Genomic DNA, 23,466 nt, shown 5'->3' with positions numbered 1-23,466 from the left:
TCAATAAGGCGTTTACCCCAGCCTATGATGTAGTAGAGCCTCATCCTGCGGTCCTCGCTGATGTTAACAGAAACCACTTTGCTCCAAAGAAGAAGACCCTCAACTAGCATCCAGCAGAAGGATGCCATGAAGAAGAGATGAAGCAGAGCAGTCACCAGGAAACATGCAGCCTGAAGGGTTAAACATAGAAAACACCTGCAATTAATCTTGAGACTTTAGTAGTGTGCATCTTGATCAAAACAGCACATCTTTGCTACATCCTGTTTTCAGGAAATAAACAGTGATCATGACTTGAGCTGTCAGTCGATTAAAAAATGCAATTGGATTAACCACACTGTGATTTATCATGATCAGTCTCTTTTTGCCTGACTTTGTAAACTTGAAATCTATATTGTTTTTCTTGCAGGCCTGGTGCCCTGGGTGAACCCCTCCTTCTGCCACATTCCAGCCAAATTAAAATGCAAGATGTTTTCTGTTTTTGTTGTTGTTGTTGTTTTTTGTTTGTTTGTTTGTTTTTGCTGCACATAGGAAGTAATCTAGTCTCCCAATACCCGATACTCAAGAGCAACAAAACTTACTCCACTGCACAAGTAGAAGCAAAGTTGGACAGCTGACAGATTTTTTTATTTTCTAGCTCTTGGGTGCCCCACCAATTTCTGATGCCGCCCTGGGAAACTGCCCATATAGTCCATATCAAAAAACACCAATGTACAGTATTTTTTTAAAACGATGAAGAAAATCTTTTATTGTCTGAAGATCCTCAGTTTTCCAGGCTTTAAATGTTAATTTAGAAATGTCCCTCTCTATTCACTTCCTATGGAACGATGAGGTAGCAGCCTCTTGTCCTATTCCGTCTGAGAGTTTGCCATAATTCATTCACATGAAGACCAGCAACACAACACAAGAAAGTTAAAAATGTTCAAATTTGTTTCTGTCTGCGGTCACAGAGAACTTTCACCTTTCTCTGCTGTTCGTCGCTCACCCTGTGTTGACACATTAACACATTAACATTTTCAGATAAATCTCATCTTCACACGTTAACGTTGACACCCTGAGTCGTAATCCACCGGACTGAATGCATTATGAATACATGTTTTTACAATATGGTGGAAACATTTTATGTGATTAATATTGGGAGTGTTCAAGTTTGTACACTTTAAGTCAGTAATTGAAAGTGTCTCACCTGATTTTCTGCAGCCCAGTCGCTGCACATCAGCAGCAGCTCAGCGAGGCCCAGAGCGGCTATCAGGTTTTTATGGACAGTGGTTCGGTCTGATTTGGGGACACTGAAAAAGTCACACACGCGCATGCACACGCACACGCACACATGCATGTACACATAACATCATGTGTGAGCAGTGATGTGTGAGAGAAGCTCTCCCACAGTTATTGAAAAATGATTTCCTGTAGGGATGCTCACACATCCACACAATTTTCAGCTTTTTTTTTCTTATTGATGTGAATCTGGCAGGGATTTATGAAATGCTTTTCACCCTTGATGCTTTCAGAATGCTCTCTGTGATGTTTGTGACTCACCCCACAGCAATGAAGAGGATGAAGGTGAAGAGGAGGCCACACAGAGACACTCCACAGCCAATGAACGTCAGCACCTGCAAAGCTTTTTCGTTTTCTGGGCTCCTCTGGTGCAGCACACAGACACAAAATGCATATGCTGTTTAAACAGCTGCACATCCTATTGATGAGGAGGCTATAGAAATCTACAGCTGTTGCCAGGACACACAAATGTTACCTGAGTTTCGTAAACCTGCAGTAGCACAGCGAAATTGGTGGTGTGGTTGCAGTAGCATGCTGTGTATCCATAATGTTTGGACACAAGCTCACAGCCTCTTGTATTCCACCACCCACCGGCCTCTGGCCTGCTTAGACAAACAGGAGATACCATCTGCTTAAGATCCACTTAGACAGTTAATTTTCTTATTGTAAAATTTCACTGAAATAGTCACTGAAACTACAAGTTCTAAAAATAACCATCCCTACTCACGTAAGATCAAAGTCCCAGAATGCACACACAGGATCATACAGAGCATCAACGGAATTCTGGGAAAGATATCAGGAGATGATAAAAATGTCATTCTAATAGGCCAGCACTTTTATGATAGAGATGTAAACCAGAGGTTGGTTAACCTGTGCTTTGTGCTGGAGCTGGAAGTGAACGGCCATGCTGACTGGCTGGTCATCTCCCAGCACAGTGGAGGATATAACAGCAGAGCCCAGCACAGTGCCCAGATACCTGTGGGAGAACAAAGACTTCAACCACTGTAAGTGAAACATCAACCACCATGATTGATGTCTATGATTTTGGTGATGGCACTCATCAAAATGGAATGTTGATGTATGGTGTTTTCTTTGTAAATTTGCAATTTAGAAGAGTGACAAACAAATAAACTTGATTGATCTATTGGTTGATTTATTGTTTTTAAGTAAGTGTGTATTTTTGATTGGATTTTCAATGAAGATGCTAAACACAAGACACATTTTCTTCTTCTATTGTGAAAAAAACTAAGATTTGGTTTTCAGTGGAACATACATATCCATGCACATACACACACACACTGTAAAAAATGAGAACACATCACATAACCATTCACATATCATTAAAATTGATTAAGTCTTTTAAATCATATGTCATCTGGTCATCATTTATCATTTTTAACCTGCTTTTTAAGCGTTCTCCTTTATGATGTTGTTTCTTGTGCTCAGTGTTCTGTTTGTAATTTTGCTTGATTCATGTCAAGTGTCTTGGACTGGTTAGAAAAGCACTGTACAAGTAAAATGTATTATCATCATAATGTCTCATTTTCAGGTCATCCCATATTCCAGGCTGTATTTGAGGTATTATTTGAGCTCCTTGTTGTAAAGATCTTCTTGTTGCCGTGGTTACACAACAACTATACAAAAGTAAAGGAATATCAGCAAAAATTCTTCCTGCTGCACGGCATCCAAAACTCATCCTCATCCACAAGAACAAAATTTCAATCAGAAGAAGGGGAATTTAAGTTTCATAGTATAAACCAGAATGATTTTAACAATATTCTAATATGCTGCCACACTGAATTCCATAGTATAAGCACAATTCTGAAAGGGTGCTGCATTAACTAATGCCTAACTATGTGTATTCATTGCATTCCAAAATTTATAGAGAAAAAATTTTGCAACCCTCAAGTTGTCTGAGTTTGTCCCAAATATACTTAATTTAGAAAATGTTCATAATACTTAAACATGTTAAATGTACTATTTTGAAATGCCAGCTGCAGAGCGGTTCTGGCAGTAAGGGGTTAATTCTACCTTTGTGTGCCGTCAGTGACCGTAGGCTCCTTGGTGATGTTCTCCTCTGGATTGAAAAGAGGTCGGAGAGAGCCATACCACATGTTGACCAAGGTGATCTTATAGAAGCCTGCACATTCAACACAAAAGCGTTTCTTCAGTTTGCAGGACAAAAAAGCTGAAAAGAAAACACACACTAAAAGAAATCTAATTCGTCACTAGTTTATGATTTTCTATCAAGATTTGTTGCAAAATCTGACTTTGTGGCACAGGGAGAGCAAGATGCACTTGCTTTCACCTGCAGAATTTAACATCAATTAAAAATCTTTTGAAAGAATGAATGGAGGAATGGTTTTGTATAAATTTTCTACCATTGTTCTGCAGATCTTGTATCTTCTGATGTGGAACAGAAATGCAGTCTGGAAGGTTGAGAGTCTCTGACTCAGGCCCACAGAAACTCTCCACTCTAGTTCCTTCACCCAGTCTTTGTTGCTGCAGCTCCACTTCTACAAAGAACATAACAATCCAGATAACATTTCAAATGTGTGACATTAAAAAAGGTTTCATGCAGAACATCAGCAGAATATTCTGATGTTTCTGTTGATACTTTTCTGATGTTATATTGATCACTTTTTGTATTGCAAAGGTTCTGCCACCTTTTGGGTAAGATCAGAACTTATGACGATTGTTTGAAGCTTAATTTTTGTGTGTGTGTGTGCGTTTTTTTGCAATACCTAAACAGGGATAAAAATTCTCCTATGCATATTTAGAATCTGGAGCTATTAGTGGACTAATGTTTTTAAATAAGCATAGTTAATAAAATTCTAGTGGCTACAATGAAGGATTCCTTGATTATGTCACATTAAAATTCATGAGAAAGAAAAATCCAAGTGTGTTTTCACTAACATCCTGTTCAACAACACATAAGATGAGAAAACTTGTTTCTACCTGTTTGTACAAAACAAATATGAAAATATGCCATCACATTTATCATTAAGCTTCCTTTTTTGACTTTAAAAAACATTTGCATTTCATTCATATTATTCATATCCATAATACACTACAATATCCAAAGTTGAATTGTGTTCTTTCTTTCATTTTCTTATGATTAATTACACTGCTCAAAAAAATTAAGGGAACACTCAAATAACACATCCTAGATCTGAATGAATGAAATAAATATGAAAATAATTTCTACCTGTTGTCTATTCCATTTGTACAACAGCAGGTGATATTGATTGTCAATCAGTGTTGCTTTCTAAGTGGACAGTTTGATTTCACAGAAGTTTGATTTACTTGCAGTTATGTTGTGTTGTTTGAGTGTTCCCTTTATTTTTTGAGCAGTATATCTTTGTTTCTCGTGAATTTAATTAATTTTGAGGGATATAAAACCAAACTTAGGAATGTAAATCTGTCCCATGTAAATTTTGTCTAACATTGTTTGATGGACAGTTAAGTCAGGTCTGTTGCTCACTATGTTGTGTTTGTTTCTGCATAAAACAATTGTTTATATGAAATATTAACAGCAGTGCAAAAATATAATTTTTTTTACACATACTAGTCTCTATATAAACATTGTGAAAAAAAAATTGTCATTTTTTTGTAAGAAAAAATGACCATGTATATATATATTTAACACATGAGTCATCCCTCACACACACATAGAATTTCTGTTGGGTTCAGAAAGTTCATTTCAGATCACAAGCAGTGACCAGTGCTGTATTGTATTATAGTCAGTGAACAATCCAGCTGCTCATGCAGTTGTAAATATCACATAATGAATAGCCTCATTAAACCAGCACTACAAAAAGATGCCAAATTCAGTTTGTTTTTTTGTTATGAAATTGAAATCAACATAAAATCTGCATTCAAAAACTTCAAGATTTTTCTTTTGACAAAGCATGGAAATTTGTGCCTTTATTGTTGTTTTAATGCTGCATTTCTGTCTCCTTTCTAGAGTATAATTGATCATTTTTGAAGGTCTGCTGTTACATAATTGCATTTCTGTGCTTTCATTAATGTCTTTGATGATAGACTCGGGTCCTGGCTCCAACCTGTGAATTCATAACTTCAGAAATCCTGCGAAATGGAAATTTGCGCAACTCACTGATATTGGGAGTGTGAATGGTCACATGGTCAGTCTCTGCTGTCAAACTTGGACTCAAGCGGATCACCATCCGGTCCACACTCTTCACAACATCCATGGGACCGTTCACCACCTGAAACCCACAGAGCACCAGTGTGTTGGCATCATCAGGCCTCACCCACCCTGATGAGCTACACACTCATCAGAGCTAAGGACTCTTCAAAATGACCATTCATTGCAGCACAATAGAAAAATATTTTAAGTGCTGTTAACAGATTGAAAGAGTCTGCAGATTAGCCGAGGAGGACACACAAAGCTCAATAGACAGGCCTATAATGCATGCCTCATAGATTTTGCCATTGTCTGTTTCCAAACACCGCATTCTGATTTCAGTGTGCCCATCTAAAAGCTGAGCCTTGGAGTCGGAGCTGGGAGCAGAGCGCCGGAGGTTTGTGGATGAGTGCAGCCTCGGTTTTTCAAAGTGCTTCTCATCCATTGAGGATGCGTTGAGGTGGCCTTGGAGAGCTAAGAGGCTTGGGGGTGTGGGAGGGTAGAAGGAAAGAAAGCGCTGAGAGAAATACAGCTTTTCACGTAAAGCAGTTGTTCCACAGATCTATATAAAACACGCACTGGTGCAAAAGTACAAAACATGATTAGAAAATAAAAAAAATAAATAAATAAACAAGAGGAAGCAATGTGCCTTCTCTTTGACTGACATTTCCAGTCAAAACGTAGAACAAAATCTGACTGATTAAGCAGTCAGATTTGAGACTTTAAGATGATCTGCTCAGGTGTTTATCAGTTTAGCTGATCTTGGTGCATTTTCAGTTGCATTTACAGAAGCACACTGTCCTCTAGTGTTTTGAACAGAACATAACACATTTCAGTGCAACACCGATGCTGTCGGCTATAAATCAGTTCTTAGTATGATTGTGCAGATTTATCTCAATCACTGTCCCACCAAACAATGATGCACCATTTTATCTCCTAATTTCATCTCCCCTATAAACCATGATCATGTGTTAGTGATCTTCACCTGCCACATTAAGCTCTTCATTTTATAAAGTTACAGCCTCAAATTTAACGGCATTCATTTACTTTCTAAATATTCTGCACATTTTTTTTCTCTCAGCCCTGTGGGGTTTCATTCTAACATCTTCCAGAGAGGAAATCTTCCTTGAGAGATAGCTGCATCCTGTGTCCTGCTCAGGATGAAAAACATGTGAAAACCTTGCAAATTATTCGCAATTGAATTTAGTCTGGACTTTGACTGGGCCATTGCTACACATAGATCTGCTTTATTCCAAGCCATTCCATTGTATTCCCTCTGGATCTATGTTTAGGGTAATTGTCCTGATGGAAGGTGAACCGCCAACCAATTCTAAAGTTTTCTGAGTTCCCCAACAGCTTTTGTTTCAGGATTGGACTGTATTTAACTGACGGCTGAGTCTCCCACATGAACTGTGAATTGCTGCTGCTCCTCCTGGCTTCACATCCTTGGAATAGTACGGTTCTTTCATGGCGTGTGACTTTAGGTGGATGGCTACAACTTTATAGATTTGAGGATTCTTTTTCTCCTTTTATTTTCAGATGATGGACTAATGATTAGATATTGTTCAGTAACCTAATTTCTCCTCCCTGACCAGTCTGCTGTGTTCCTTGGTCTTCTTCATGCTTTTTGTTCCCTAGTGATCCCCAACAAACCTCTGATGGCTTCCCAGAACAGCTGGATTGCCAGATTCAGTTGCATTACAAGGATAATCTTTGTACTAGTTAGGTCGCTTTCAAAGGCATTTGGTTGCCTGTATTACAGGGAACATCTCTCATATATGTTTATGTGAAAAAATTGTGTGATTACCATGAGCCATATTCCTCACATTTCGTAAATTACTTTGCTTTGGTCCACCACATAAAATCCCCATAACATATATTAAACTTGGTGGTTATGGTTTGAAAAATATAAATATAAAGGTCAACAGTTGTGGTACACCTGGAACTTCAATTTTATGACTCTTCAGAGAACCTGAAGTATAGCTGTTATTCATACAGTTTCATTCTGATCACCATAATGATGCGTTTTACACACATTGAGATTCTGCAGCTAAAAAGAAAATGTAATAATATTGTTTGAAGAATTAAACTTTATAATTTTCATTGTTAGTGCGACAGGAACTCTGAACTTATATTGCTTCTTATGTGGTTATTCTCAGCTCTTTGAAATTCAGACTTTCATTGTTTCACACATTTTTGTCAACTCATTCATCATGTCCTTGTTCCCTTTACAGCAGAACACATTCCACTAAGGAAAACATTATCCTTGACACAATATTTTACAGTTTTACCAACAGATAAATATGCAAGCCACCAATTCCTCTCAAGGTTAGTTTGTTCATTGCAGAAAGTACAGTGCTCACCAGGCAGGGCGTGACAGAAAGTTGTTGTTATAGACAAAGCAGAACATAGTTTTGTGATCCTCTGACACACAGAAAGCTGGAGAATAAAAAAATATAGATCAGCTGCCCCCATGATCCTGCTTCTGTTCAGGAAAAACAAAGGCGAAAACTGAGAACAATACCTGATACTTCCAGTTCATTTGAAGTATCTAAAAAGAACTAAAGCAATGGATCAGATATGGCTTTAGCTAAAACAACAGTTTATTATGGGATAACTGAAGCCCATCAATCATAAACCATGTTATGATACACATGGTTTATAAAAAATAATGCATAGATCGGAAATTTTAACAAGATATGCCACAATGATGCACTACACACAGTAAAGTACACTGGATTTGGAGTTTGGTCCTCAAAAAAAAAAGAAAAAAAAGAAATACAAAACGAACACCGATACTTCACTAAAAGGAGAACAGGAAATGATATGTTGGAGGGCAAACGAATTGATCTTCTTTAATTAAGTAAGAAGATCATTTTAAATTTGTGTAGCAGATGCAAACTGCCCATGTAGCCCATGTCTCTGTGCGTGTTTTCCAAAAATATTTGGAAAAAATGTTTTATTGTCTCAAATCAAACATATCTGAAGATACTCCGTTTTCCTGGTTTTTATGTTCAGGGAGAGCTTAAGAAAGTCATTTTGCTTTAAACATTAATTAGAAATGTCCTCTCTATTCCTTTCCAGTGGAACTTGCCAGTCACTCGTCTGGATGTAACTTTGAGCTGGTATACGTAGATGCCCACACAAAGACCAGCAAAGCAACACAAGAAAGTTGAGTAGGTAGGTAGCTCAATTAATCTGCATTATTTAATACTTTGGCTTTTAAATTTTCAGATTAATCACATTGACAGCTTTACAAAATATATGTCAGTTCAGAGCAGTTTGTGCTTAATTCTGCTCGATGTTCGCCGTTACTGTAAGCCTTTCTATGGTGGAAATTTTATCAACTAATCAACTAATCAGTCACATGCTGGATCTTTGAATGTCATCTTCTTCACTGCATAGAAGTCAAAATTATTTTAATGTCAGTTCTGTTAATACTTTAACCTGTTGCTTTAATGTGCTGAAGTTATTCAACACATCAACTGAAAAGATATGCTGGAAATATTATAAACACCAATCCAACTGCTAGACAATTCAAACCAGTGGCTTCTGTTTGATGGTCAGTGTTTCACTGCATGGCATCAAGAATCTTTTTTAACACATTCTATTCAGAAGGACTGATGCCTTTCAGAAAACTAATTTAGGATGAAGACCAGTGATCGGTCATGATTTGGGTCTGGTTAAGCAAGATGTGTTAAATGCCTGAATGAGATATGTGTTCCTCTTGACAAGTGTGTTTCATTCAGACCAGACTGAGCAGTTTGCCTGTGGCCAACTTCTCTAAGCCTCAGTGCAACACTCAGGGGACCCTATTGCTGCAGCAAGTGCAGCACATCCAAAATGCAAAGGGCAATGGTCATTGCAGCGACTGCTGTGACTTTGGTGAGAGGATGATGTGGTCATCATGGTCAGAGGTGGAAAGAGGCAGAGCATAAAGCAGCTGGTTTCTTCACCATGATGTTTTCAGCAAGTTACAGGGAGGATGAGGTTATAGTCTAGACACAAAACCAATCTGGCCATTTCCACAACAGCACTTCACTCAACCTCCATTCATGGACGCTCTAAGTTCTGCCCATACTTTAATCACTCAGGAAACTCACACTCGGTCACAAACAGAAGCTGTATTTCCATTACAAATGTGCACAAAACTTTGTTATTCAGCTACTATCAAAAAGACACAAATTTACAATTGCGATATTTCCATTAAATAAGAGACTGAATTAAACTTACATGAGAATAAGTCTGTTAATGTGGTAAATCATTCCGCACCATCATCCTTCTACCATTCTTTGTCTTTACACCAGTAGTAATATCCTTCTGTTGAGAAACGTGTTTTCATTGCAGTTTTGCAAAGCAAGGTAATTTTGGCTGAAAAGAGACCTCATCCTAGTGCAATTTCTTTTCAATATATACATTTTTTAAATAATTGTTTTTAAAATGCTGTGTTTACATTAAACGCATTTATTTTTATAATTTTAATTTATAGTCAGTTGAACCCACTAATGCCTTCTTGGAGACATTGCCAAGATGCATCATACATTAGTGATAGTTTATATGGTTTTCATAAAAAAAAAAATCTTTTTACAATGAACAACTTCAGCTTTGCTATTCAGAGTCCCTAATTTCACAGAGTTAGAAAATGGGCAAGGTGGTTAATTTAGAGTTAATCTGTAAATTAACGGTGTTACGAGACTTTTTAAATGTATTTAGAATCTGTCACGATACGTTGCTGTAAATTTGAACATCTATGCTTTTGTAACCTTTTCATTTAAAGATTTGACCTGAAGTAATTTGGTCAAGGTTGAAGGATGATTTCCATTGTTTCTCTGTGATATCAGAAGGACAGATGACACGGCTTTAGAAACATTTCAAGCACTTCTATTGTGAAGAAGAGCAATAATGGTAAGTCTCTGGTAAATCTACTTCATACATCATATGCTACCTCTTTGATAGCCTGCCACTTGTCTGCATTGTCTTCACTGATGATGCTGTCAGCCAAGCTGATGAAGTGCTGACTGAGCTCCTGGATGTTGTCACTGCTACTGTTTTCAGCGCTGACTGATGGTTCAGAGGAGACGTCAGCAGTGAGTGTCAGCAGCTGGATGAGCGTCACCATGTCGGCTGGCTGCAGGCCGTCCTGCTGCGTGTCTTCCAGGGCCTGGATGGAGGCGTTGAGCAAGGCTGCAGCCTGGGCCAGGCTGTCCAGCTCTGATGGCTGCTGCACAAGCACCAACTCAGACTGAAAGAGAATGTACAGGATTCAGTGGAAATATACGCTGCATTTTATTGTGGGATTAAAAATAATTCAGCTTTTGTTTTTTTGTTTTGTTTTCAATTCAATAAGCCATCCATCCATTATCTAAAGACATATCTTTGCAGGGTGGGAAGCTGGTGCCTCTCTCCACATACATACAGAAAACTCGCAGAAAGAACCCGGCTAGGATTTGAACCCCAGACCTTCTTGCTGTAAAACAACGGTACTATCACCTGTGCCACTGTGTAATCTGAATTCAGTGAAACATTGGGCTAAATTATTTTAAGACAAGCATTACTTGTCTTAAAAGTAAGAAAAGGAAAAATCAACAATTAAGATCTACATAGAAACACTGCACGATAATCTTAAAAATATTGTGTCTTTTGTATTATTGATGATTCAATTAATTTGATTTTGCCTGTGGATGTAATAGCCTTTGTAATTTTGTTTGTCAATACCAGCTTCCATCAATGTTCACAATGTTCATATTCTCACTGGGAACTTTTACTGCGACTGTCTTATTTCAGGAATCAGCTGGTGTTTGATAGGCATGCAGGCGTGGCCTACCTGGCTCCTGTTGGAAAGCTTCATCAGTTGGTTCATGAAGGCAGAAGGCTGGCTGCTCTGAGACTTACTGATCTGCTCCATCCTGTGGTGCCGCTCTGCAGCAGAGAGGACAGTTTATGAACAGATTTGAGAACAGATCATTGAACTTTAAATCCTGAGATAAAAATCATTACTCTGAGATAAAGGTTTTTCTCTTCATTATAACAGGGAACTATATATGCTCTCAGTGACAGCAGAAGGCCTTTACACCCTGAATAAAATCCCTTTCAACTATGGAACACCTGCATGTTACATTAGTCATCGAGATGTCCTTGCTCTTGTCAGATACAAATACAATGTTAATTAAACATCCATATGGGAGAATATGCACTATATTAATGAGCAAAACAAAAGAAAAAGATCTCATTGAACACTCTGATAGAAAATATATGATATATTCTAAGTTCAGCTATTGCTGATTTCATTTCATTGGTAAAGGCAGCTATAATTAAACCCCCTTCATTAAAATGTTAGGTAAGAATCTCTGCTGGTCACGGTTTTCCAAATCTCAGTGCTTATTTTAATTCATTTGCATTTCAGTAATTCAATTAGTTATTTAATAAGCAGGTCATGTCAGAGATATGCAAAGAAAAGCAAACACAAAAGTTCAATTCAATTGAACTTTTACTGTAACTGCATATCCCATTATAGATCACACTGTCAAAGCAGAGTAATCTTTGATTACACTGCTTTCTTTCCCTGAACTTAGTTTTTCACAAACTTTTCCAATTTGGTTTTAGCTTTGTTTAAAGAAAAATAATGACATGCTGGAAACCGTGGTGTGTTTTTATTCACCTGAGGTCATATTTAATTAATTTTAGAACCTGGAGAAGAGCAAAGGCTTTATGTTACAAACTCTAGAATATTTTGTTTGTGCTAAACTAAATTAAATTATTATTTTTGACAAAGACATTTCCTAAAAGCTAAAAATAGACAAAAGATGCATTTAAAAATAAAGATCAAATATTGAATGTTGTAGTTCAGGGGTTGGCACACAACAGTCCATGTAGACTGAGGTGTGTTGCATGTGTTCCTATTGATGGTGGTAACCTTGTGTTTTTAAAATGTTGTTGTTTAAAAATGTTGTTGTAATTTATCTGGTTTTTGCTGCTAATTACTAAATTTCAGATGTTGCCTGTACAAACCCAGAGTCCACTAGAGGCAACAATTGGTCATTTTTAAACTGATGTTCAAATGAAACAAATTAAGAAGCACCTTTGTGTTGTTATGAAACCTTGAATGCTGAATGTTAACTTAATTCACTTTATTTCAATTCAATACTTTGTCTCAGAAGGCAATTAAATTAAAGAAAGCAAAAAAAAAAAAAAAATGGCTAAAATTACAATTGTTTTTCAGGTCATTTATGCCATTTCATACAAACTTGAAATAACAGTGAATGATTTAATTGGACAAATTCCTATTTGTGCTTCTGAATAGAAACATCTAGTAAAAAGAAAGCAAAAATGAAAGAGAAAAATCAAACTTCTCGCTGATTCACTCAACAAAATGTAATATACACATACACACAGCTCAATTTTAAAACCTGAATTGAAGTTTGCTTAATTTGTTGTTGGAAAAACATTTAACAATACAACGCAAAATAAATAAATAAATAAATACAAAAAAATTGATGTATTTCATGTAACAGTAACAGTAACAACAGTACTACGTCCAATGTGTTTTTTTATATAAATCAATATAAAGTAGTATAATTGTGATTTAGGGGGTATTTTTACAAATACAAATCTGTGGCGTACATTTCTTTTCAGATCTTTTTAAACACTCACTCTAAAATAAACCTCAGTGTAAACGGAGTTCATTTATGTGTATTTTGATTTCAGCATGAACCCAGATGTTGTTGGGGAACATTATTGAACATCAGCATGATGAAGAAGAAGGAACACAACGGAAAGATTTAAAGCAGGATTAAGTGAAGACGAGAATATCTCAGGTTGTTCTGAAAAAAAACATGGACCACATACTAACAACTACAATGATCTCTACTCCATTTCCAACTTACCTTCCATCTCTCAGACAGACAGACAGACAGAGAGAGAGAGAGAGAGAGAGACAGAGAGACAGAGAGAGAGAGAGAGAGACAGACAGACAGACAGAGAGAGAGAGAGACAGACAGACAGACAGAGAGAGAGAGAGACAGACAGACAGACAGAGAGAGAGAGAGACAGACAGACAGACAGACCGGATTCCTGGACTTTGGCTTATATACCCAAAGTGACGAAGTTGTAACAGACAGAGAGAGAGAGAGAGACAGACAGACAGACAGAGAGAGAGAGAGACAGACAGACAGACAGAGAGAGAGAGAGACAGACAGACAGAGAGAGAGAGAGAGAGAGACAGACAGACAGACAGAGAGAGAGAGAGACAGACAGACAGACAGAGAGAGAGAGAGAGAGAGAGAGACAGACAGACAGACAGACAGAGAGAGAGAGAGAGACAGACAGAGAGACAGAGAGAGAGAGAGACAGACAGACAGACAGACAGACAGAGAGAGAGAGAGACAGACAGACAGACAGACAGAGAGAGAGAGAGACAGACAGACAGACAGAGAGAGAGAGAGACAGACAGACAGAGAGAGAGAGAGAGAGACAGACAGACAGACAGAGAGAGAGAGAGACAGACAGACAGAGAGAGAGAGAGAGAGAGAGACAGACAGACAGACAGACAGACAGACAGAGAGAGAGAGAGACAGACAGACAGAGAGAGAGAGAGAGACAGACAGACAGACAGATGGTTGTGGGAGGAGGTTTACCATGGGAAGTTGCAATTCCTCACTATTTTACAGTCCGACATAAAAACAAGACAAAACTACATTTAATACCATGCATTGTTACAGTGAAAACTTCAATAACACATCTAATAATGTTAGACCAAGTACACATTTCATCTGTGGCTAACCATCAAGACATGGAAGTTGACAATAAAGATAGTGAAGAAGTCAAGTATAGAACCATTTTAGCTGAAACCAGAATAAGAACAAACTATGTATGACCTCACTGAACTCCAGAGTACACCAGGTCTTAAACTTCATTAATCAGGAAGGTTCTGCATTCAGGTTTCTGCCCGGACATCTGCATGGATATTTTGTTTTCAACCAGTTCAACATTGCTTTCTAAATTTTAAAAGACATCAACTCTTCTCCTGCAGAGTCACTGATGTGTGTTTATAGGCCCAGTATTCATTCAACAACACCATGCAGACTGCAAAGTTATGGATTATTCTGACAAAAACGATAGAGGCTCACCTCGGCTGCTCCTGCAGATGAAAGGCAGAAGATCAGAGCAGTCCGTCCAGCTGAAGGATGGCAGCTGATCTGACCAGCCCTGCAACGTCCTGCAGCCCTGGAGCTCCATCTGCTGGAGCACTGCTGCTCATGCATTCAAATTGTTACAAACACATCCATACATAACACACAGAAGCAGAATAATGGGTTCAGCTTTCAACTATAAGATTATTTGTAAACATATTTTGGCAAAGCTTTAATTTCTCCTGGATGGTTCACAATTGCGGGGAGCAGAAAGAGGAGGTGCTGACTTCCCGACCGCTCAGGTCTAAATGCCTTCACCTTTCACTGACCTTTACTGACGGCTCCACGAGCAACAAGACATTTTACACACATTTTACATAAAAGGTTCAACAGTTGTGCTTAGGTAAACACTGCAAACATACTTGAATTCATCACCTACACAGCTGCAAAAAATCAACATTGAACATGTTTTGAGACAACCTGAAAACAAAATCTACCAACTACGTGGGCCACCTCATGGTAACAACTCTTCTTTGCAGAGACTTTGTAATTCAGTGACATTGTAAAGTTATAGGCATTAATATTTCTCATGAAGATCAAGCTTCAGCATCTGAGACAATATATAGTCCTGACTCCTGCTGTTTACTAGGACACTTCAAAATCTTTTATTTAGTTTTTTTAGCCGTTCGGCTCTGACTATGTTAGTTACATACCGGATTCCTGGACTTTGGCTTATATACCCAAAGTGACGAAGTTGTAAGAAGCCTTACCGCCATAGAAAAATTCAACTGCCTAAGAAGCGCTTGACTAAAGAGGCCAGTAGAGAGATGGTTTCAGGCAAAATATTACCAAACTAAAAGAAATATACAAAGCTGTCAACATTCACTCAGAAACATAACATTAGAACCCTATGCAACCAGTTTAGACAGTTCCATCAGTTTAAAAGTGATTTCTGGTGAGTTTCACTTTAATTTATGAACTTTCAATAATTAAAGAGAGTTAATAAACTCTCGTTATTTTTAAAAGTTTAGAAAATAAGTTTTTATATTGTTTGTCAGAAATCCCAACATTACCCTGTGTGTCCAACATTGTCTCCAGTACTTATGTAGGAATTTTATTACCATCACAGGTAATAATACAAATGTTGTGTCAAACAGCCTATAAAAGCAATAAGGGTACATAAATGTATGTACTTTTCAGAAACTTTACATTTGTGATTAAAACATCAGTTTTTGATTGATCTATTGTGATATTCTAACTTTGTGGCATTGAATGTCTTACATTTTTTTGTCTACATTGATCATTAAAATTGCAAAAAAAAAAAAAAAAAATCTTGAAATAATTTACACTATGTGTAACGTAAATGGACTGCTTCTATTTCTGAGATGACTGGCAAGAAATGTTGCACTTTTATGCAACTTTCTTTTTTTTTATATCTGTCAGTACATTTTTTTTATATCTGCCAGTTTATTTATCAGTTTATTTAATGCTAATGCATTTATCATTTATAAATGCATTGGCAAAATACATTTAGAAATGTTGTCTTAATTAGAGATTGGTAATGCATGGTGGATGTGTTTGGTATATTGACCTACTACACATTTACAACAAAAGCAGCAGAGATAAGAGACAAATTCTACTTTTTATGTAATCAAGCTCAATTCTAATTCAACTTTATCTGTTAATGTGTATCATTGAATTAAGAAGAGTACAAGCAAAGTCAAGCAGGGTGTTACCACATTTTCTACTGTCATTTCAAGAAAATTTGATAAATATCTGTAACATGTTAATTGGCTGTGAAAAACAAAAACCCAATATGTTTTGTGAACTTATGGTTTCATAAATAGACTGTTATCCTACCTGGACAGAACAAAGGGGCCTTCACCTCTTTGACCACATGATGGCTGTCTATGAGGCTGAGGTTCCAGCTGAAAACTTTTTCCTGTTTTGTGGGCGAACACAAATTCAAGGCACGGACATGCCTCGTGTCCAAAGAAATGTTCCATACATTCAGGTCAGTGATGTTCCCAAAAAATGGTTCTGTGAAATTTCCTCCAAATGAGTCTTGGTCCTGACCCAGGATAAGAATACCATCACCGTGTATCTCCCTGTCCATATCAGTACCAGAGCCCGTGTCTTTCCTGTCTCCGTCCACATATATAGCCCAATGTTTGCTCATTCTACTCCATGTGACGCAGATGTGATGCCATGCACCGTCATTTGCAAAGGATGCCTTGTATGGAAAGTGTTTTCCGTGGATTATGAGGGCCAGGTGGATACGACCCTGTGTGTCCACTCGGCCTCGCATCTGGAACTCATTGGTCAAAACAGGTGCAGCGTAAGAGAAGACTGTTGATACGTCAGTCCACTCTGTGTCCCACTGAACCCGAACACACACGCTGACAGACGACATGGCGGGAAAAGACACTCTGACACGTGCAAAGCCTTCTTGGGATTCCTTTGGAAATTTTAGCACTGAGAACTCTAAATCTGAACCCGGAGAGAGAGGAAAAAATACTTTTAGTTCATGGAAGACTTTGATTACAGTTTTGAAGATCCCTAATTCCACTCACACTGCCTGGAGAGAGCTACCGGCTTGGACTCTGCTCTGGGGTGATCTTTAACCCAGACTGGGGAGCGAAGTCCAGTCTGCTGAAGGAACTCCATGGTCTCTTTCTTGTCCTCTGACTCTTCCAGGGCGATCAGAGAGCTGAACTGACCTCTGCAGAAACTCTCAGCTCTGGAAAAGGGTAGTGAGTCGTTAAACAACTTCAGCACCCATTGTGATGTAGGATAGACGAGCTTGACTTGCTCTGAGAAAGCAGACACAAAATTGAGCACATTAGAGATAGTTGATTAGAAATCTTCTCATCAGTTGGCACATTTTTCAATTTCTAAATAAGTGCCAGAATAATTGAACACTCTGTTCCCTCACCATGGGGCTGCTCCATTGTTTCTGGCCCAGCGTGTGTTGGCTCACCATCACATATCACCTATAGAGAAAATAATCCCAGTTCATCATTGTGGAGAATGTTCCACAGCGTTCACATTTGTATGAATTGTGGCTATTTATGATACATTCGATACAATGATTTCGATTTAATTTTTTGTGGCCTTTGGAGAATAATAACAAGAAAAAAAAAACTAACTAAAAATATGACTTCTGTTACACAGTATATTATATAATGTGAACATTATTACCTCCAACAAGAAGAGCACAAGTCCTGTAACCAAGAACCCAGCCATTTCTAGACAGAAGAAATGAATCAGTTGAGCTACAAAAATGTATTTTCACTATATCCACGTGCCATCGGTTAATGACTGCTTTAAAAACATCTCTATGAAAAATTCACTGCCGATAACAGCACTAAAACCACGCAAGCAGAGTTTTACAATGACTCTCCCCAACCGCTGACTCTCAAAAATTGCAAAAAGATATTGCCAAATTCTTCTGCACTCAGCGATTGTGCGTTCATTTCACGTCACTCTGGAGATAACTGCCAAACAGCGAAACATAAATCCAACTCTGGCTCCTCAGACGGTACCTCTGTGTCAATGTCAACCATGTCCTGCAGTGTGTACAGTCTCCTCAGAGAAAAAGAACCAGTGCTCCCAGTGCATCTGCCCAAGTCCCCATCTGCCTCCCCTTCCTGCTTCAACACTCCTCCTTGTGTTCCTCCCTCTGGTGCAGCCAGCCTAAAGCAATCTGCTTTTGTCATGCAAAGAGGGTCATTTTTTAAAAAGAACTCCACTTGCGCAAGAGGTGTCAAGCCTTTGGCACAGAGAGTTCATGAACAGCAGCAGGAAGCTGCACATACCCACCACTTTGCCCTTATCTATGTCTTCAACAGGCCACTCGAAAGTTAATGGCCCCATCAGTTCCATTACTGTAATTTATAGACAGAAAAGCTGAAAATACTGATATTATTATCTAATAAAACCTCTTCATATTTTTTGTAAATGTTTTCCGAAAATCATGTTGCGCAAAAAAATGAAATCATTAGTATATTCTTTAAAATGTAAAATATTCATTGTAATTATTTAACATGATCTGGGTCTTTCATATTATTATTATAGTTCAATGTCCAACTAAGCTTTGTTTCATACTGAAAGGTTCAAATGTGTCCAGCCAAAGTTGAAACGGGTTCACCCGAACATGAAGGTTATCAGAACAATAAGAACCAGTGGTTTGAACTCAAACCTCTGTGGAAAACCCTCCAATACTCTTTCCATTGTTAAAGTGTTCAAACTGTTATTATTGTGAAGGTCTGTTGTTGAATTGATTTCTGTCAGGAATATTTCTTCCATTCTTACCCAGTGAGGAAAAAAGGCTGTCGTCACTAGATAGCACCAAACAAAAGGCGACAGTTTCAACAGTCATTGTTGATTATGAATCTCATATTTTTTCAGTATCTTTTATTTTAGGGGTCAGGTATTAAAAATATCCACTGAAAAAAAATATTGTAGCTAGTTGACCATATGTGAAGTTTCCTTTCCAGGTCACTAAATTCAGCTTTTCCAAGCACTTACATAACCACATGTATATAAAAAAAATAAGAAATTCAGCACCTAGTCTTACAGACTGCTAAAAACATTATGTATACTGTAGCTCTAAAGAGCTACATTTATTTCTGCTTCATATTATGATCTGATTCCACCCTGCAGCAAGTCTAGTTGTGAAATTTCTACTCTACTCAATCTTCCACAGGCAACTGTTTGTGAAATCAGAACGAACAGGAAGCATTTGTCAACAACATCAACTCATCCATGACGTGGATGATAAGGCACTGAGGAGCGATCCCTCTTTCTACTGAGTGAAAAAGAACAACCTATTACCTTAAATGAGCTTCATAAAAATGGTTTGTCTCTAGACGAGCAGTAGGGAGAACAGAACTGGCCTGACTGCGATGTGTGTAAAGTTTGCTCCAGAGGAGCTGGGCTAAATTCCAGAGAAAGGGATTCTTAATATTTCAGAATAACAAGAATTTTTTAACAATTTTATGTTTTCTATTTTATGTGAGCAGTTTGGGATGTGTATCATTAGACAAGATCCATAATGTCAAGAAGGAGTTTGAAGAAGAATTTGAGTCGTGGCTTCAACCAGACAGAACAGATTTACTGAACCAGAGCAGAGAACTGTCTGGATCGGAGAGGTTGATCTTCATCACTGCAAACATTAACAACAGGAGAAGAATCACTCATAGAAAACACTTTCTGCATTGAGCCAAACCTCAGAAACATGTTTGTTAATATTGACAACTGAGTGAAAGCTTTTGGATATTTGTGTTTCAACAATATTATACTGAAAAAAATAGGTTAATAACAGACAGATACTTTATGTTTCACAAAAACATAAAGTATAATATTTTATTCTTAAAATCTTACCCAAAGAAATAAAAAGATGAATCCTTTTCCATTGTTCCAAAGTCCCAGTGCTGTGTGCAGGAATTCTTTTGCCATAAACCAAGAGCACACATTTCATACACATTTCTAGTTTGAAAGCAGAATTTTATGTCTTTTGTTCTCAAAACTTTAAATAGTTTTGCTTACATTTTTATTTTGAAAGGACGTTGTGATTTGTATCAGAAAAAACTGTGGGCATCCGTTGAAAGATGTGGCTTATGATTCTTGATGGGACACAACAAAATTATCAGCAAACAGCACACTTATAACTTCTTTTTTTATAATACAGTTGCTAAGCTGGTGAAATACTGCAAGCTACTACAACCCACCCCCCAAAAAAACAAGCAAAAAAAAAAAAGTTCTACCACACTCTAGAAAGTTCCAACACATTGGACTGACAATATTGACAGGCAGACCAGCCAATCACAGTCCAGACAAGCCTACAAGGCACAGTCCAGAAAACTTGTGGTATTTTCCACAGCAGGACTTCATGTCTGTCTGTGTAATACTCAAAACCTCTCCTGGCACTCAGTCAAAGTCTCTGTTTGGACTCTATTCGCTTACATACATATACTGCTTGCACCATCCCTTGGCAACCTTTCAGCCAATAGAATGAAAGTGTTGTACAAGGTGAGTTTGTTTCCCTCCAGCGGGTGTGCCTGTGTGGCTACTATAGATTGTAGCATCCTGCGCTTCTCCATGAAATGGAGAGTGGTTTGGGTGAACAAACTCCTGCATAATATCAGATGGCTGTTTGTGATCAGTAGCACACACCCAGCAGATGTTTAGAGTAACATGGAGCAGAAAGCTGAAGCCATTATTTCTTCCTACCATATCCCATAATTCATTGTGGGTTCAAACCAGGTGTTCAAGGAAAGTGGCAATTGTGGTGAAGAGCTGCAAATTACTTTGCTATATTACACTTGAAGTGATTCAACATGATATTTTGCAATATATCTCCGTAAGTCTCAACAAAAGTTCATCAACCTAATTGCATTATTGCTCTGACTTTGTCGGACATGTTTGCCCCCCCTGCACGAACAGACAGCTGACTCCACATGCCAGCTGTCAGCTGGCCTGGCGCTCCAGGTTGGGTTTAGAGAACACCTGACTCCCGACACATTAAACACTGATAGCAAAATGTTTGGTTTACTAAAGTATTTCATTTATTCCTGAGCAAATTGGTTTGATTGGTTAAAGTGAAGCCTTCAAGAATAACAGTTTTATATAGCTGTAATGTCTTTTCTGAGAAAATAGTCTATTTGAAAATTAATAATTTGCTTATATTTATTCCTTGTAGAAATTGGATATTTCAAAATAAAACTAACAGATTTATTTTTTATTTTTTTTACTATGGAACAGTTTACTACAAAAGTTTAAGAATTACACAGAAATACCAAAAAAAAGGTTGGCTCTTATTTCTTTTACTTTTTTCCTTGTAAACCTGAGAAACATAAAGGGCTGAGTCAGTGACAATCCAGGAGACCGTCTTTAAAAAGACCGACAATGCACAATCTAAGTCTAAGAGAAAGTTGTTGAGGAATTCTTTTTACATCCCAGAGCAACAATACATTGCTTCAACTTTATTAAGTTTCTTAGAAAGTTATCATCATTTCTTAATAAATATTTTAATGGTATTTTCAGGCATAATATTAACAAGAACATGCTTTAAAACTGCTTGAAAGCATCTCAAAAGACTTTGTCCTCTTGGTCTGGGCCTTGTTTTCATTGTGTGAAAAGCTATTCAGAAGCCTTTATGCTAGATCCAAAAAACAACAAAAAAAGTTTCAACTTCAGAAGATTAATGTTCAAAAGAAGGTTATTCATTTTTGGGGTGCTGGTTGAACACAGCAAGCAAAAAAAATAAATCTTCCAGAGTTTGGACCCGATTCCAGGGGAGGCAATTCACACCAGAACCTCCTCGAGGTAGAATAAATCTGGGTTTTTCCCAGTAGTTTGAGCCATGTACAATGTTCTGACCAGACTCTTCTGGCTGGATCGTAATAAGCAGAGACTCACAAAAGAGAAGTGGACTAATTGACCTCCCTTCTTCCCTGGCTGTTCCTTCACTGTAACTCTGCACCCACTGCCACCCAGCGCATTTCCATGACAACCTGTGGATTGTAAGAGAGGTATGGAAACGTCAAACACTATGTGGGCGTGCTTCGTTGCTCACAAAAGGCCAGTGACACACATGTGCAGCGAGGATGAAGGCTTTTCCCAGAAGAACCAGCCCAGCAAGAGAGGACAGGGGAGAAAGCGGTGACAGCCCCCTCGGCTCCTCGGTTTTAATCTCAGCCAGCTGCTCTGTTGCAGAAGAGACCTTAAATGAAAGTCAGATTCTACAACATACACTGGTAACATGAAAAGGGGAGGAGAGCCGATGTATTTTTAAACACGCCTCTACTTGAGAGAATCTGCTTTGCACTTATTTGGTGACCCAGTAATAGTTTTGACTATATAGCAAAGATGGTATCTGAAAAATCCAACCGCATACTCAAACTGCACAAATCAGTTGGTTAGCCCAAAAGCCCAATACATTTGCAGAATCCATCCTTGTTAACAAACACTTCTGGTAGGTAAGCAATCAGTGGCCATGTTTGTCTGGCCATATCTGGAGAGAGCAGATAGCCTTTATGGCTGCCTGGTTGCCATCAATCAGGCCTGTAACTGATGAACAGCAGCAGGGGTCATGCCATTACCATGGAAACTAGCTTTAAAAACAGCCATATAAACAATACATGGTGCTGGCATAACACAAAGAAAAAGAGAGAGAGGGGGAGGAGAGGGCCGAAGGTTCACGGTTAGTTTTCTGCACTTTGGACAGATTTTGACTCGAGGTCCCCGTATTAAAAGAAATTCTAATTTGTGTATCAGTGGCAGAATGACCGATCTATGGGCCCACTGAGCAGATGCTTAAAGCAAATAGATGCTTGTTTTTTTTCTAATTTCTTCATTGTACTCAATAGAAGTAAAATAATTTTTGAATCAAAAGACAAACAGTCTAGAGGAAGGACACATTATCTGCTATTACAGCTAAACCCTAGAGATCAGGCCCAAAATCTGGACATTGTGATGCACTTTGACCTGAATCTGCAGAGCCACACAAAGACATCTACAAAGTTGGTCTGTCATCTGAAGAACATTTCCTGGACTAATTTCCATGAAAATTATTTAAAAATTGCCGCATGAGTTTATCTTTAGTGGAATTGATTACTGCAACAGTGTCTTCATAGGTATGCCTACCCAAACGACCAGGCCAGAATACTTTCACCATCACGTTGTTCCTCAGGCAACCTTATCCTCCAAAAAATTTCATGCATTTTCTCCCAAGAATAGTGATCCTCCAGTCAAGCTTGTGTAGATTGGGTGGGCCCACCTTACACAAACAGAGAACAAGCACCAAGGCTGGGGTAGAGGGTTGGTCTTATTGGCAGGACAGGGCGCCCCCTCTTGGAAGGGTAAATGTTGTCATAGGAGTGCAGTCATTTCACTCTCATTTTATGACATGGT

General features: G+C 38.2%; 1 protein-coding gene across 2 annotated transcripts in view; it reads right to left on the bottom strand.

Moving 5' to 3' along the window:
• adgrd2 (adhesion G protein-coupled receptor D2) overlaps positions 1–18,194 on the bottom strand; it is a 39,864-nt gene extending 21,670 nt beyond the window's left edge. Inside the window, exons 1-17 of one of the 2 annotated variants that reach the window (XM_055020541.1) lie at positions 18,096–18,194; positions 17,752–17,798; positions 17,486–17,543; positions 17,124–17,363; positions 16,411–17,040; positions 14,548–14,670; positions 11,247–11,341; positions 10,368–10,664; positions 5,393–5,504; positions 3,657–3,791; positions 3,307–3,415; positions 2,146–2,251; positions 2,003–2,058; positions 1,751–1,877; positions 1,537–1,640; positions 1,184–1,286; positions 17–170 (exon numbers count right to left, since the gene is read on the bottom strand). In XM_055020541.1, the coding sequence (XP_054876516.1) occupies positions 17–170; positions 1,184–1,286; positions 1,537–1,640; positions 1,751–1,877; positions 2,003–2,058; positions 2,146–2,251; positions 3,307–3,415; positions 3,657–3,791; positions 5,393–5,504; positions 10,368–10,664; positions 11,247–11,341; positions 14,548–14,670; positions 16,411–17,040; positions 17,124–17,363; positions 17,486–17,543; positions 17,752–17,796 (2,494 nt within the window). In that variant the 5' untranslated portion in view covers positions 17,797–17,798; positions 18,096–18,194. Of the gene's footprint in view, positions 1–16; positions 171–1,183; positions 1,287–1,536; positions 1,641–1,750; positions 1,878–2,002; positions 2,059–2,145; positions 2,252–3,306; positions 3,416–3,656; positions 3,792–5,392; positions 5,505–10,367; positions 10,665–11,246; positions 11,342–14,547; positions 14,671–16,410; positions 17,041–17,123; positions 17,364–17,485; positions 17,544–17,751; positions 17,942–18,095 lie in introns of those variants that run through there. The other variant, XM_055020542.1, reaches the window with a different exon arrangement.
• Between the last annotated feature and the right edge of the window lie 5,272 nt (positions 18,195–23,466).

The sequence above is a fragment of the Poeciliopsis prolifica genome, unplaced genomic scaffold, assembly GCF_027474105.1.
Source record: "Poeciliopsis prolifica strain line A6 unplaced genomic scaffold, Auburn_PproV2 SCAFFOLD068, whole genome shotgun sequence".
NCBI lineage: Eukaryota > Metazoa > Chordata > Actinopteri > Cyprinodontiformes > Poeciliidae > Poeciliopsis > Poeciliopsis prolifica.
Note: the sequence above shows the minus strand (reverse complement) of the source record. Positions and strands in the feature narration are given on the sequence as shown.